Source organism: Excalfactoria chinensis, chromosome 12, assembly GCF_039878825.1.
Source record: "Excalfactoria chinensis isolate bCotChi1 chromosome 12, bCotChi1.hap2, whole genome shotgun sequence".
NCBI classification, from domain to species: domain Eukaryota; kingdom Metazoa; phylum Chordata; class Aves; order Galliformes; family Phasianidae; genus Excalfactoria; species Excalfactoria chinensis.
The window spans coordinates 648,331-664,895 of NC_092836.1; the positions used below are offsets into that span (position 1 = coordinate 648,331).

The 16,565-nt window shown below is 44.7% G+C and overlaps 1 protein-coding gene across 4 annotated transcripts in view; it reads left to right on the forward strand.

Moving 5' to 3' along the window:
* RAD18 (RAD18 E3 ubiquitin protein ligase) overlaps positions 1-12,987 on the forward strand; it is a 37,517-nt gene extending 24,530 nt beyond the window's left edge. For 2 of the 4 annotated variants that reach the window (XM_072347293.1, XM_072347291.1), the window contains exons 12-13: positions 6,413-6,472; positions 12,461-12,987. In XM_072347293.1, coding sequence (XP_072203394.1) covers positions 6,413-6,472; positions 12,461-12,563 — 163 coding nt within the window. In that variant the 3' untranslated portion in view covers positions 12,564-12,987. Of the gene's footprint in view, positions 1-6,412; positions 6,473-7,525; positions 7,641-9,931; positions 10,038-12,460 lie in introns of those variants that run through there. The other 2 variants (XR_011905118.1, XM_072347292.1) reach the window with 2 other exon arrangements.
* Positions 12,988-16,565: the final 3,578 nt, after the last annotated feature.

The following is a 16,565-nucleotide window of genomic DNA, read 5'->3' on the forward strand; positions in this document are numbered from 1 at the left end:
TTTTTTCCCTTTTTTTCCCTTTTTTTCCCTTTTTTTCCCCTTCTTTTCCCCTTCTTTTTCCCTTCTTTTTCCCTTCTTTTTCCCTTCTTTTTCCCTTCTTTTTCCCTTTTTTTCCCCTTCTTTTTCCCTTTTTTTCCCTTCTTTTTCCCTTTTTTTCCCCTTCTTTTTCCTTTTTTTTCCTTTTTTTTTCCCCTTCTTTTTCCTTTTTTTTCCTTTTTTTTTTCCCCTTCTTTTTCCTTTTTTTTCCTTCTTTTTTTTTTTTTCTTTTTTTGACTGCACACTCTCCTTTTAGCATTAAGCACCCTGGAAGATCTCAAATTTTCATTTGACAGAGTGAGAAAGTTTTCTTTCCTTGGCTCATCCAGGGAGTCATTAAATCTGCCCCACTGCCAACTAGGTATATAAATAACACCCTGAGTGACCCTCCTGTGGCCTTTGGCATCGCAGTTAACATTCCCACTCTGTACCTTTCTGTGTCTGCAGACTTATGTTTATTATTCTCAAGTCTGGATGAAAGTGTGTTGAAGAGGCAGTTTGCTGCGGGGTATCAGCATGTAGCTGCTACTGATGGTTTGAATGTGCTTTCATGAAGTAAGTTGGCAGATACTGTTAGAAAACACATGTTTATTTGCGTCATGTCTGGCTCAGAACAAAGCTGTTTGTTACTTCTTTGCATGTATTCACTCTCTCCAAATTAAGTATTTCCATAGGTTTCTTGACTCAAATACAGAATCTCACAGCTGCAAAGACCAGTCTGTATGCCTCAGATATTTGGACCTCTTAAAAAAAAAAACAAACGTAAGCCAACAGACACACTTACTTAGCTCTTCGTGGCTTATTCACTTCAAATTCTATAGCACAGAACTGCTTTTTCAGAATCTTTCTGGGACTTTTCTCTTTGCTTTCCTGCTTTGGGCATGCTCTCTGGTTTGTACATGCAGTGTGTTTATATTTGTTTAAGTTTAGTGCAGTTTGTGTAACCTTACAAGTTAGCGACTGTTGGTCAGGAAGTTCATTGCAGTGGTGTTGTGGGGTTTGTTTTGTGTGTATTTTTCCTTTCTTTTCTCCATTAAACTCAGCTGACTGGCAGCTGGGCTCTGCAGTGTGCCTGTCTGGTACAGACTGTAGGTCCTCATCCTTTAGAACATGTCGTTTTATTTTATTTTATTTTTTATGATATATTTGACTGAAAAAGAGATGAAAATAGCAGCAATGAGGCATGAAAGGCCTGGCTGGATGCTGTGTGGCACCCTGTGATGTGTTCATGGCCACTGCTGTTTGGCTGCAGTGTGCTCCTTGGGCCACGCTCATCCTTCTTGCACTGCTTTACCTGTGGCTCTGAGCGGCTCGGGGAGCATCGTGCCTCTGGGCTTCACTGTGTGTGTTGGGCTGTGCCTCGCGCCCACACCATACTGTTGATATTGTTCAGGTTCGTTTTAATTAGTGCGATTAGGTCAAGGTTTTCAGAGGTTGTGGAAAAACAGTCATATAAACTGCATGAAAGAAAGATATGTTGTGTCACTCTCTGGCTGCCATGGAGTTAATGTTCTCTGAAGTGCAGTGAAAACAAAAAAAGAATGATTTAGAGCGGGGTGGTCCGTAGCATTGTGCTTTTGCATCAAGATATGATTTTCTGAGACTTACATTTTATTATAATAAGAGGATATCCTTTGACAAGGGGGATCTTATTTCACATTGAAATGTCAAAACTTGAAATATAGTTGAGAGTCCCCAATGTGCGTGCTGTACTGTTAAGTGCAGAGAGAACACTTATATGGAGGCCTGATGCTGTGATGCATTAAAAGAAAAATGTGGATTTTGAGCAGCATATGGAATACAGCCAGTCACAAAGGCAGAGGGCTGACATCTTTGTTCTGTTAACTACACTGCAAGTAATTTGGTGATTCCTACGTGCTGTCCTACTCAAGAACTTGTGCCCCTTTTCAATCCAGTACCAATAAACCTTCTACTTTGTACAACTAAGGGAGCAGTTGGACCATACAGTACATCCATACATCTGTAGTGCTCGTGACAGTGCTGATGTTATTCAGAAGGCACTGCTCTACATGAGGACAGGAGAACTCTGTGCCTGCTGGAGAAGAGGTAAAACACGTAGGGAGGGTAGCATCGATCCAGACGTGTTTGGTCTTTTCAGAAATTGATGATCCCACCAACGAAGCAAAATGCTCGTAATAGATAAACAGCGGGACAAAGCCCTGACTTTTAAAGGATATTTTTTCAAAGCTGTGAAGTCATACATAAAGCTTCATGGAACTTTAGTGCTCCATATAAATAGTCCCACTGTGTTCTTTTACTTTCTGGGACTGAGCCAAGCTTTATGCAAGAGTTTGAACAATAGAAAAATGAAGAAAAGAAGCTAGGTGGGACAGTGATAAGCCAGTTAATGAACCATGCAGAGGAAATATTTTATTAAAAGTACTCCATAAGACTGAGATAACATTCAGTCATTTAAACAAATTATTTTGGTTTAAAACTGCTGTTAGAAGAGAGCATCAGTTCTTGAGGAGCAGAGTGAGGACTTGCAGCACAGGCAATATATCTTTGGCCTCATCTAACGGTATTATATTGTACAGTGAAACAGGGTGATTTAATTTTTGAAACACTGACTCAAAAGTGCTGTATCTGCAGCTTGTGTAAATCTCTGCCTCTGGGATACACGGAGCTGCTGCAGCACTGCCAGCTGAGCTCCTTGCCCAAGCCAGGACACTCGTTTGCACTAAGTGGGACTTCTTGGCATTGTGCTTGACAGCTATTGATCACGATGAAGGTCTGCATTTAGCTGGTCACTCGCTTTGGCTTTAGGTGCTTTGCAGAAGTTGAGCTTTAGTTCATGAGCTGGAAAAGGCATACTATGCTCTGGTTGCAGTCTGGAGGGTGGTGGATGGCAGCATCCCCTGGATGCCTCTCACAGACATGGTTTTGTCAGAGCTGGCAGTGCAGGGTGGCTGGGAGAGCTGTGGAGGGCCTTCCTGGCACTGCACAGGGATAACCAGAATGCTGTCCTGGTCCTGGGGCTGGTTGTCTCTGGCACGAGGCAGTGTATGAGACATGGGGGAGTAGCTGTCTCAGTTCTGTAGTTCAGTTTTGAGTTAATGAATCTTTTGCTGCTGTGGTGAAGGTGAACATCAAACATGAGGTGGGAGCATTTTGTCTTAGTTTTTTTGTGGGTTTTTTGTTTGTTTTTTGTTGTTGTGGGGTTTTTTGTTTTGTTGTGTTTGTTTGTATGTTTGTTTGTTTTTGGCTCAAATGTGAGTCCATTGCATAAGGATGATGTTGCTTCTCTGCTATTAATTCATACTTTTGGTCCAGCAACTGTGGGCTGTAGTGTATAGGCACAGAGCTGCAAGGGCTGTGGGTGGAGTCCTAGAGAGGCCATTTCCAAAGGGGCCAGCTGCTGGCCTCTGGTTTGTGCAGGGAGCAGTGGCTGTGCAGGAGAGGTGCCAGAGCATCAGCCACAGCTGTGGTTTTGGGCACCTTTGAGCCTTGAAAACAGAAGTAAGGGCATCAGCACTCAATGTTGCCTTGCCTACCAGATGCCCTGCATGCTAGGGCTGTTTGTCACAGGCAGCCTGGCGTCTGGAATGGCAGCAGGAAGATAGAGCAAAACAGTTCTTCCCACTCCTTGTGGCTGGGCATTCACCTTCAAATGGCACTTGTGAAGTGAGAGAGCCGACAGTTGGTGCTAACAGCGAGAACTGCTCTGTGCATGTGCCGGAGTGCAGGGCAGGATGGGCTGATGAAAGGGCACTGCTCATTGTGCAGCCAAGAGGGAACTTAATTTGCCATAAAGCAAACATGTTCAGAGAGACGTTTTGCTCCTTTCATTTTTAGAATGAGACATGTTATTCACACTTACGTCAGCTTTCTACTCTCTATTTTTATGACGGTGTTTATCTTTAAGGAGCAAAACAAAACTGAAACATCACTAACAAAGGGCAAGGGGGAGTAAAATCCAGCTGATGATGGAGGAAGGAACAGTTCGCTCCTGACTGCCTGTAAGTGCCCCAAGGAAGCTGACCCTCAGCCTGCAGGAGTGGTGGGTGCTGCAGCGGAATCCTTCGTGCCTTCACTGCGCTCCTCAGCCCTCTGCACCACAAGCACTTACATCTCAGAGCTTTACTGGTTTTGCTGTGTGAATTTACTCATCTGGAATTCTCAGTGTAAGATAGGAAGGATAATCTTTCTTAAAGGGAAGGACGGAAGACTTCTTGTAGGTAATTGTCTTGGATTTGGAGTCCAAATGAAGCCTGAAGATGTGTTGTGCCTTGCCTGGCCTTCGTGTACCTGCTGGCTGTACTGGGAAGGCAGAAGCATCTGAATGAAGGAGTAAAACTGTATGCTGAGATCTGTAAAACCAGCATGCAGACTGAGGTAGCTGTTTCATTTCAATTTCGTTCATTTTCTTCAGTTTAAATGCAGGTTGTTCAACAATAAGGAGATATTGGAAGCTTTCAACAAAACAAAATTATTTAAAAATTTGAACTCAGTTGGTCAGTATCCCTCTTGGTTTAATATTCAGCATTTCAATAAAGAGCTGAAGAAGGTTTTTTGATAGTTGTTTTGCAGCTATCCATTTAGAGTTGTTTTTTCTCCCCACATGTAGAAAATAATGTGAAGTGTGTAATCACTGCAGCTCAGTATCAAGAGATGGCTCGATCTTTGTTGAAGAAGCTGATGTTTAGCACAGACTAGATTTAGGGAACTATCTTAGTGAGTGACTGCCTTGGAATGATGGCCGTGTTTGAAGGAATGCTGAAAGAAAGGGCAGTTTGGCCATGGCTGGGGAGCTCATAGCCCTGAGGTCTGTGTGTACACTCAGGTGCAGTGTCCTTCATCTCTCAGTACAATGGAAGTGCAGGAGTTGACTTAGTTTGTGAGGGGCTGAGACCTCTCTTGTGTTGGTATCCAGTTCTCTTATGCAGGCACATTTTGAGGTGGTAACTCCAGTACTTTTTGTGCCTGGTTTTAAAATAGTTCGGTGGGCATAAACTTTGAAATATGCATGCAAATTATCAACTTGCATTATTGTGCTAAGTGCTAGCCAAATCTTTTCACTTTTATTATTTTGCTTGTGACAAACAGTTGGTGATTAATGATAATAAGAATAGATTTTTCAGGGCAATAAAGCACATGATGTGCAGTCGTCAAACCTGTTCTTTTTCTATTTAGGGAACCAAACACTAATATCTTCCTACTTTTTTTTTTTTCTTTCAATGTAACTGGAGTATCAGGGCAGGATTCAGAAGTGAGATAACTCATTCCCTGGGCATCCAGCTTGTGTGCTGAAGATGAATTCTTGACAGTGCAGATTTTGAGAGTAAAAATAAACCTGCTAGACTTCTCAACTTACCCCATCACCACTGTTTTTACAGCGTGCTTTCCCATGGGTTTTCCTTTGAGTATTTCATGTGTAGTAACGTAGTAAGAAATCCCTGGGCATGCCAAGGTTCCCTGACATACCCTCAAAGCACCCCCATCTGGTGCTGGGATTTGGGCTGTGCTCACTCCTCCAGGTGCTGTGAGTGGTGGGATTGGTAATTGGTGCAGGGATGAAACACTGTTCCCTATGAGTGCAGCTCCTGCTTTTAATTTTAACTGCCTTCGTCTCCACATTAAAGCTGTTCTGTTGAGAAATGCTTGTAATTAGATAAATTTATTCAGCAGTTCATAAAAATTCCTGGGGAACCGCAGATGAGTTTCTAAAATTGCACACACAACTTCAGAATCCATTTTGGTTTGGAATAATGTTCTCCGTATGGCAGCAGTGCTTTGTGTTGCCGTGTGCAATCATGGTTCAAACCCCCCCTTGCCCAAGTTCTAGCAAAACCCCCGCTAGGGCCAAGAAGACCACCGTGACTCATCAAGGAAGGTGGCAAAATGGCGTTGATTAGGAGTAATCAACACCTTATATACCTTAATTACTTTGTCTATGCCCCCTAGGGTGCACGTTTGAAATGCGTGCCCAAGGCACATCACAAGGTAGGAGACGGAAGAGGGGGGGCTACTACCACAGTAACATCCTGAAAAGCCCCTCTACCACCTACTTGCCTACAACATCTCCCCCCCTCCAAATACTACAAGGTTCAGCCTCATTAGCATCTACAACAGCTTTGTGTGTGTAGTTTTCCTTTTTTGACTGAACTCCTCTGTGCCGGTGGTGTTTTTCTCCCATCTGTTGTGCTGCAGTTCCTGTGCTGCTCATTTGACCCCAGGGGGGAATGGGAGATGGGGGGAGACCAACTGGGAAAGAGGGAAGAACTCCTCTTGGATCGGGGTTGCACACCATTTATTCATCTCCTCAAAGGGAGAACCTCCTGGGCTTTTCTTTTGTTTAGAGACTTTTGCTGTGAGCGTTGCTGAAATAACTGGCATGTTTTGCTTTTTCCTTCAGTTCCAGTTCAGACATCTTGGGAGATCTGGAAGCTGAGGTTTTTTCAGTGTCCTCTGACAGGTGGGTAGAAATAGATGGGTGGTAAAATACTTGATGCTGATTTCAGATCTCTTCTGGGTTGTGGAATCCTGTACATTTTCTGCAAGGGAGACAGATGCTATTTAAAAAGTCAGGTTCAGTGAGAGCTTCCACAGTTATTGGAGACAAAACTTCTACGGTGTTATTGGTTTGCTGGAAAATAATGCATAGATGCTCCTAGAATCCCCAGATGACTGACTGCAAATCATTGTTCCAAAGTGCGCTTAAGTGTGGGTATAGTTAAACAAAAAACAAACAAAAAAAACAAACACAGACTGATTTTTATGGGAAAACAAGAGAACCTAATTTTCTATTGTATTTAATGTTGTGTTGTTGTCAGTCTCACCTGCATCTCTATGTCTAGCTGAACATCCTGAAATTGCAACATCTGTTTTGGTTGACATCTGTTAGGGGAGAGAGAAGAGCACATTCTTGTTTCTCAAATCTTAAATTCGTCTTTTCAAAGAACAAAAATCCCTTTCTGTTACTGGTACGATTTAAAGTTTGTGTCTAGCTGTGCAAGGTGCTTTATTAAGAAATACTGCAAAACCAGCCAACGATTCCTGAAGTAACACAGTGAAATACATGAAGGTGGGGAGCAAATGTTGTACTATCTGGGGATGCTGAAAGTGTGCAGGTATAGTGAGATTTATAGTAGTGCAGTGTTAGATCAGCTGAAAAGCTTTATGGGTATTGTGCAAAGAAACAGGAATGAAGACTGATGGCATCTGTGGCTTCTTGCATGGGTTAGGAAAATGTGTTCATTAGTCCAAGAAGAAATAGGAATGTCAAGTGTGGAAGCTGGATTCCCTAATGGAGCATTTCTCTTTAGCAGAATTGGCTGTTAACATTAGTTATGATAAACATCCAGAACAAAAATAATTACTTTGATAATTTCCTTCACTCAGAAAATCTCAGTCTTTTGATGGTTTCATTTGAGTGGTACCAAGGTGTGCTCAGGTTGGTAAGTGCACAAGAATATTAAATAAGTCAGGTCTACACATTTTGTTACAGCTATATTGTTCTTCATTGCAGAATTGTGTCCTGCTGGTTGCAGCAGGGGAGAGCTTTGCTTTGGCAAGCTTAATACCTGTGAAGGCATGGACCAGCACAAAGACATTTCATAACCAGCACAGGTTTCTGCTTTGAGGGCTGAGCTCTGCCAGAAAGATCATCTTTGCTTTTGTAATGGCTGATGATTGGGTATTTGCAAAGCAAGTGATATGGATGTTCCAGCTTTTGGAGTATTTTAATATGTAAGATAATTAACATTCTGCTTTGGAAAAATGTAGAATGATTTGTATTTGGCTTAGGTTCAATGCCAATTTCTTAGTGAAGGGAACACTTTAAAATAGTCCTGTATTCAGACTTCTATGTCATTTTGTATCTGTAATTCCAAATGACATTATTTGGTACTTGGGTGTGAGGGCTGAGAATGTTTCATGTGTAGGCCTAGAGGATCTCACTTTTGAGATGGGCACCATGCTGAGGACAGGTCTAGCTATGAAATGCAGTGGGGCTTCTCTCAGGGCAAGACTATGCAGAAGTGTCTCTAAACAGAGATGGATGTGGTGAGGGAGAATGCATTTATCTATATTGACAATACAAATCCATATTATTGCCCATCTGCAGGACTTCTTTGTTAACTGAAATGGAGAAAATAGTTCATGAGCATTACTTGCTTTTGTCAAATGTGATTTTTTTCAGTACTTTCAAAACCGTATTTTCTGTTTCATGTTTTTCATGGATGGGGTTCACAAGATTTAGGGTTTCTTGCATCTCTGGAAGGGTTAAGTTCAAGTTGGAGCTCCAGGGGAAGCAGTCTGAGGGAGCTGCTCAGCAGTGGGAATGTGGTCACTGGTTCTGGTTGACTGTGGCTGGGGAATGCATTCCTGGGGGCAGGGAAGCAGAGCCCTGTGCAGTGTGCGGTGGGCAGGGAGCAGCTGTGCGTGGTACCAGCTGCACAGCGGGCTGTTTTGGTGAGCTGCAGGTCTCTTGTGGTTTCACAATGAAAGTCTCTACAAGAGAATTTGATGCTATTTTAAAAAAAGAAAAAAAGCTTCAAACTTCTGAACTTGTGTGAGTGCTTTATTGTGCTTCATTCTCCATCAGCAGGTGAGGAAATGGCAGCAGAGGTACGGAGTGTTTGGATGTATCTGTGCCTTCAGTCTCCCAAAGAAACCTTCCCAGTGCTTAGCATTAGGCTGAGGTTGGTCCTCTGCCTGTAGCACCTCTCAGGGTGTCGGAGCAGTTGTGAACTGCAGCGTGCTGTGCCTTTTAGAGATACAGTGATTTGCTGAGCATCTTAATTTCCATGATAGATCTAATAAAGAAGCAATAAATATTCATATTCTGTGTTTAGAATGAATTGTCTATTTTATGAAGCGCTTAATGAAAATTGAGATATTACTTAAATTCCCTGGAGTTGTCTTTCATCTCTGCTAATTGTCTTATTTTGACACAAAGAGATTAGACAGTAATACTCAAAAAATAAACCTGAGTATTTTTCTGTGGCATACTTGCCATTTATTAGTGACAGTGCACAGATGGAGCAGATTAGGGATATTTTAGTGGCAATTTGGAGCATATTTTTAGCAAAATCTCATTCCATTCCTGAAACTAACTTAAGCACAATTTAAGCATTCTCTGAGCTCTCAGAATTTTTTTCCCTTGCTTTTCATATCCTCTGTTAAGTAACAAATCCACTTGCTGTGGTATAATGCTATTGGTACTACATAAATTCATATTACTCTATCTGATGAAATTGAGGCAGCATTTCAGGCTCTCAGTAACCTCTTGGTGACCATTTAATGAAAGCCTTATGGTTCTGTAATGTGCCTGGCAAGAATGTGTGAGTGCTGAGCTGCAGGGTTTGCTCAGCTCCATGGGCTGCATCAGGTCTGAATGCCTGAAAATTAGTGTGGGTTTGATGAAAGGCTTCTGTGGTGACTTCACCATTCACACCTTAGCTAAGTTCTTCTGCAGAGCTGTTAGTGAGATTTCAGGAAGTAAGCCTGGTGGATATATTTCCCATAGGAATGCATTGTGCAGAGAAATAGAAATAAAGGATAGAAGGATGATGGGTCTTTAATTGTGCGTAGTTGCAGTAAAAGATCCTTTAAGCCACTACTGTGTTATTGTTGCTGAAGGGGAGTGGCTGGCAGCCCTGGTCCGCTGCAGGCAGTGCCATGGGGGGCAGGGGGTTGAGGTTGTCCTGTTGGAATGAGCACCTGTTCAGCTTCAGAGGACCTGTGATCTGTGTCTGCTGCTGTCTTCTTTCACCCAGGCCTGGACCTACAGAGTGAGCACTGCAGGCACTTCAGCTACATCCCTGCTGTGCTCTCTGCCTCCCACTCCCCAAGCTTGTACCTGAGCCTTGCCTGCTTCTCCCATCAGCCACACTCCTTTATTGGTCTGATGGTGGTCATGATGTTTTTGCAGAGCTATTGGCAGATGAATGGTCTTAAGTTCTAGTTCAGAAGTGGTGGAAGGCTTTAATCCTTCAGATATAAACTCAGTTCCTGATGAATCAAGCATCTTCATGCAGGTATGTGTTGGTAGTAGGGCCATAGATGCATGAATTGCATGTGACCTGATGTGAGATGCAGTTATGTATCTGAACTTCTCTATTCATTTCAGGGTTCTGCTGGCACCCGGAGTTATACAAATGCAGAGTCATGGCTTGAGAAGCATTTAATGTAATGTAATGTACTGACAGAGACCCAGTGTGTAGAAGTTGCCTTATTAAACAAAACCTCTAGGCAACGATTGCTTGTTTACCAGGCTGTCTTTGGATGGCACTACCTTTCTTTCCAGTTTCAGTGCTGCTTCCATGCAGTGATTGCACTGCAGTGCTTTCTCAGATATGCTACTTGTACTGTATGTGAATGTATATGTTGGCAGTTGAGTTGTAAACAGGCTTTAGAGTCCCAGGGTTTCTGAGCAGCCCTGGATCCCACCTCCTGACAAGTGAAGCTGTTGCTTAGAACGAATTAGTTCTTGGCTTGTTTTATTCCTGCGGCATTTGGGAAGGCTGACTGTACAGGAGTGTAGTAATGGGTACTGCAGCAAGTCACAGAGCTGTTGTGTGGCATTGCTTCATGTTGCTCAGTGATCTCAGGGCTCCAGCATTGTGTTCTTCTGAACTTACATAAGCAGCCGTAGCTCCTGTGAGCAGTGCCAGCTGAGACAAAGGGCACCGTGTGTGCAGGGAGTGGTTTGCAGGCTGGTTGCAGTCAGTTGGTCTGGGGTGGTTTCTGTGACCATCGCCATCTCTGGCATAGTGCTAGCTCTAGGTTACTGTTAGTCACCTCGTCAACTTCCTTTGTTGTTGTTCTAAATTCCCTTGGTGGGTTGTTGTTTGAATGCATATGGAAAATAATTAATCACTCATTTAATTTAGTGCTAACTTTCAGTGTTTGTAGCTTGTCTTAAGTTCAGCAAAACAAAGGGAGAAAACACAAGGTTTCCTTATAAAACAAAATCTGGATAAGGTTGGCATAGAAGTGATGTCTCTTGAGTCATCTGCAGAGTAGTGACATCCTTCCACATGTAGGCATTTTATGTGAGTAAAAGCCAAATCCTGTTGTCTTCAAGAGCTTTAGGCTTAAATGTAATTATTTTGCTAATAGGATGTTTGGTGTTGAAAGCGTGGGAGATGCTACAGAGGATTTATCTTAGCCTTTGGGGATGTTAGGACATGCTTTGTGATAGGATTGTCCAGATGTAGTGGGTAAATGAAGCTCAGGCTCATCGTGGAGCCTATAATCTCAAGTGCACAAAGTCAGTGAAGAAAATGGAAAGCAATACCAAGAGTTTTGAAGGATAATAATGAGTAGCAAATCAAATGAGCAATCGTATGAGAAAATCAAATTGCTTGGCTGCCTGTGCGGCCGTGCTGCTTATCAGAGCTGCTCACTAGCAGGGCAGGGAGGGAATTGTCTCATCAGCTCCGCTGTGATCTGCAGTGCTGTGTGCTTTGTGTCTGGGCAGGGAGGAACCATAGGGAGCTGCTAAAGGCTCCGGGATGCACGTTGTTCCTGCTGATCTGTGCCTGTGTGCATCTTGCTGCAGTCAACAAGGATACGGACTTCAGTGTTTGAATTTTCCATTCTTAGAATCACAAGGTTGGAAAGGACCTACAAGGTCATCTTGTGTAACCATCCTCCTATCATCATTACTACCCACTAAGCTACTAAACCGTATCTCGTAGCACCTCATCCAGATGCTTATCCAGATTTCATCTTACTTCCAGTTGTGAATTTCCTGCTTAAGCCAAATGAATAGTCCTCAGAGGGCAGATTCATCCTAGCAAATGGCTTTTAAAAAGACGGTTATGAAGAATGTTTAATTAGTAATGGCTATTGATGGGCAAGAGCAGTATCTTTCATGCCAACTCTACGTGGTGTTCCAAGCTCCAAGGCTGGTTGATGGAAATTAGCTGCATAATTTTAAATGGCTAGCTTAGCTTTTTTTTTTTTTTTTTTTCCCCCTCTTTAAAGCTAGCTGTGACTGAAATGAAAACACTTAATTGAGCTTCCAGTGCAATGCTCCTTGTCCATAAGGAGAAGAGCCTCAGGTGAAGGATTGCAGCTGAAAGGTGGAGCCCCATGTGTTGTCCTGGTAGGACAGCTGCCCCGCAGCCATCGTCCCTCCCCTTGGTGGCTGTGCTATGCACGACTGTTCCATGTTTGCTGTTTGCTGATGTCATGTGAGCATGGCTTTGCCAACACTGGAGGCTATGGGTGAAGAACTGGGAAAGCTGTTGCTCCTTCTCAGACCTGTCCTGGGACGGGAGGGGTGGTACTGCTACCTTCAGACATGCAGATGGAACGTATTTCTGTTCATGCTGCAGTGGGAGTGTGTGCTGTGGGTACTGAGCACCCAGTCCCTGCGGTGCCTTCATACAACCTTCAGCATCTGCCTGTTTAGAGCACCTTGGAAACAATATTTTCCACTTTATTTTTCCAGCAACTGTCTTCTGGACCAGAGAGCTAGCAAGAGGAAGGCGTGCCAGTCCCAGCTGCCAGGAGGGGATCGGCTGCCTCCCAGAAGCAAGAGGAGGAAGAGCTGATGCTGCGGGACCACTGGGCTTAAGTGGTACAGAAGGCTTAAGGCTGAGAAGTGCTGCTTAGACTTTTCATGCTTCCAGTGTATCTGGGTACTTTAAAAAGTGCTGAATTCTTACATAACTGCCATTCAGGCTGCCTTAAAATAGCCAAGTGAGTGCACGGGCACTTCTATTTGCAGCACTGCACCCTGTAACTGTAATGCTGCTTAGGGTGTGGGTGAGCCCTCCTGCAGCCAGGGAGTGGTTCTGTGTGGCACTGCTGCCCTGTGCTGCCCTGCTCACACATGCAGAGCCCGCAGTGCAGGCTTTGCAGACTGTGGCTGCATGGAAATCCTTTCCCTCTTTGAGCACCACACCAGAAGAGCAATAGATTTGTTTGATTTGGTGTAATTTGATATTCTGCAAGTGAAATAAACTGTAAACTCAAACTGCATAAACGTTCTTGGAAGCTTGTTCATTAGCAGGTGTTGCTATTTAGCTTTGTGTTACAGCTGAAATGTATTGAAAGGTTTGGGGGCCACTGAGTGTTCTGGCCTTAAAATAAATACACAGCTGGGAGCAGGTGCTGTGCTTTTGGAAGTACTCTGTGCTGTGCAAGTGGGAGGTGTTTTTGTTTGGAAGAGGCTGTGTCTGTGGCAAGTGTGGGGTAATGCCTCTGTGGAAGGGAGAAGATGGAAAGGGAGAAATAGGAGGCAGATTTTTTTTGTTTGGTTGTCAGTAAGACCATGCCTTCTGAAAGAGAGCAAATATTGACTTATGCTTTTAGGTCTGCCTTTAAATCACAGTAATCAACGACAAACAGAAAAATACTGTGTGCATTTTGCCAGAGAAGAGTAGGAATGTATGTAATGGTCAGTGCTCACTGCTGCAGGTCAGCTTCCATCTGCTGCTGTGTGTCCCATGGAGCTCTTCATTATGGTCTGATTATATTTGAGTTAATAGTAATTCATTTTCTTGTTCATTGTCATGCACAAAACGCCCTCAAAAAACTCTTGTGAGTAACACTGGGGTATGCACTGTGAGCTCTGGCACTGAGGAGGGCTATGAACACCCCTCTGGCAGGAGCTTAAGGGTTGTGCCTATGTTCTTTTGGCCTATGTTCTGCAGGGCTGTCCTGGTTGTGCTGATACGGAGCTCTGGTCCTGATACAGTGTAGATGTATTGTGGCTCAGGATGAGTCAATCCCACCTTTCCCTAGTTGGCACTGGTGAGGGCAGGTGTTTGAGCTTGTAGCATCATTCTCTTGGTTTTAAGTGCAATGGCAATCTGAGCAGTTGGGCTGTAGTGCTGCCCATCTGCTGAGCCCAGCTGTGGCAGTACAGTCAGAGTGCTGTGTGCTGCACGAGGACTGTGACTCTGCTGAGTCAGCAGGAAAACAGCCCTGGTGTGAGCTTTCCTCCTTAATACCTGCGTGACTGTGTCGATAGCTGAGGCTTTTTGTTGGCTTTGAAGCCAGATGCTGCTTGTGGAGTTAAATTTGTAGTTGATGGCAATAAATCCTGACTTGAGAGGAAAATATACTTCCATTTCCGGAGGGGATAAATAGTCTAATTCATTAAGTGAGTATGGGCTGGAGAGTACTCAGAAAAATCAATACAGAAGGTGAGTAAAGCAGGGCAAGGCGCCAGGCACTGTGCTTGCCTTTCTGTCCTGGTGGGGAGCTGGGGGCTGGCATGGGGTGCTGGGCAGCACTGCAGGACCAGCTGTGTGCAACCAACCCACTGACCAAAGGGAGTTCACTATTAAAAAACATAAATGTCGTACTTGGTTGCATTACAACCTACAGAGCTGTGCATGAGCCCCGCTCCTGTGCATGGGCGCTGCTCTGCATGGTCACTGCCAGCACTGTGCTGTGCGTCCCCTTGTGTGAGAGCAATGTGGTAAGAGAGCCACGTTCTTCAAAAAATGAGCACCCTGAGTGTGGCGGGAGCTGAAGCTTTGGGTATTTATTTTCATTCAACAGCCCGTAGTTCAAACACTGTCCCTCCAAGCTGAAAAGCAGAGCGTGATCCTCCTTGGCTGAGGTTCTGAGATCTTCTTCCTACATGCCCATGGGGAGGCACGAGGCTTCATAGCAATTCTTACATCTTTGGAAATGTTCTGAATTTAAACTGCTCTGCTGATGTTTGCAGTGAACCGCAGCATGGCCGGCTGTCTTGGATCTGCAGCAGGTTTTCCCTGGGGCCATTTTAAGTTGAAATAAAATCCAGATTTTTATTTCTTAAGTGCATCCCATTCGTTCTCTGCAAATACAGCCCTCAGCTGTTTATTTATTTTTTATATTGATTGTGTCCTTTAAAGCAATGGTTGCTTGCATCATCAGTGTCAGCTGCTGTCCTACCTGGCTGCTACCCTAGTGGTGGGGCTCAGCTGCTGCCCATCAGGTATGTCCCTCCCATCACACACCTTGTCCTCCTTTTCCATCTCAGGAAGTGTCCCAGGAGATGATATCCTGTTTTGGGGTGTGGGGGAGAGGCTGGTCCCACTGGCAATGTGATGGCACTGCTGGCAGCTTGCTTTGTGCAGGGAATGCTGCTGTGTTGCCCAGGCTCTGCAGCTGCTCAGGGCAGCTCTGCTCACTGCAGGACTGTGCTGTGCTGTGTGGGGAGCACAGTTGTGCAGGGCTGGGAGCACTGTGGGGTTCCTGTGTCAGTGTATTGAATGCTGTAGTTGCTACTCACCTAATCACCTCATTCATTTTGGTCTTGGTTTGATGAATAGCAGCCTGTGTTTGCAGCGTGTGCTCAGAGCGATGTAGCATGGAGCTCTGTCTTCTGCATTTCAGAAAGGTGATCTTTTTGTGAATCAGTTAGGAAGCACTTGGATTTTCACTGGGATTTTTTGTGCTGCTCAGGAGGAAATGGATTCCTGCCTCCTTCCAAGGCAGGTTGGAAGGAGCCCCCCAAGAAAAGTAAGGCCCCTTTGCCTGAAGCTCCTTGCAGGAGCACTACCACTACTCCAGCCCTGCTCTGTGCTGCCCACTGCTCCCTTCAGGAGCCCTGAACCTCTTTCCTTGGTTGCAGGACACAGCTGAGTCCTTCTGGGCATTCTCTGCATCATTCATTGGGCCGTGGTTTGACCACTGCTCATTTCAGAAGTTCAAATTCCCAGCGAATTATGGTGTGCCACGGGCAAAGCTGCTGAAAGAGCCTTGCACAAAATTTCATGAAGGTAAATTCATGGAGAAAGCAAAACTGCAAGGCAAAGCATCACCAGGAAGGTTTTCAAAAGGAAAATCGTGGTTTTGGACTGTATGGAGAAGGTGGTGGTTCAGCCATAACTGATGTTGGGTATTACAAAGGTCCATGGCTGCAGCACAGAACACCCGATGCACTCTGACAATAGACCAACCCATCACTTCTCTGTGAGTGATACTACTTATATGTGTGGTTGGAATGTGAGCTCAAATGAGTTCCTAATTGGCAATTGCTTTCCTCATCTACCCTGTGATCTCTGTGACCCTGTGTGCTGGCTGTGGATGAGCATCTGTGTGAAGTCCCCCATTGCCCACGGTTATAAGTCACCGCTGCAGATCTTTGCTGAGATGGATCTGCGCTGCAGCTGTGCACACCTCTGGCTGCACTCTGCTGGCACTGCAGTTGGTCCTCTTGGGGAACTGTCTCATGCAGCACCGTGTGTGATGGGGTGAGGCTGCTCAGGTGTCAGTGCTGAGCTCTGCAGAGCTTTGGAGCAGAAATATTTACATTATCCCCAGCTGGGTGCTGGGAAGGTGTCAGCTTGTGATGGAAAGCACAGCGCTCTGCCGTGGGTGGGCAGCACTCTGAAGCTCCCCATGCAGTGGGCTGCGCTGCTGTGCAGTTGGCTTCACATTGCCAGGCCTCAGAGCTGAGCTCTATGCGGTGATGGCCTCTGATGGGGAAGGGCCGTGCTGTGGGATGCTTGGGACGTACCTTTGTGGATCACAGCATGGCAACAGGTTGTGCTGTTCCTGTGCATCCCAGAGCAAAGCCCAAAGCTCTGTGGAAAGCACTTGAACAGTTTCTG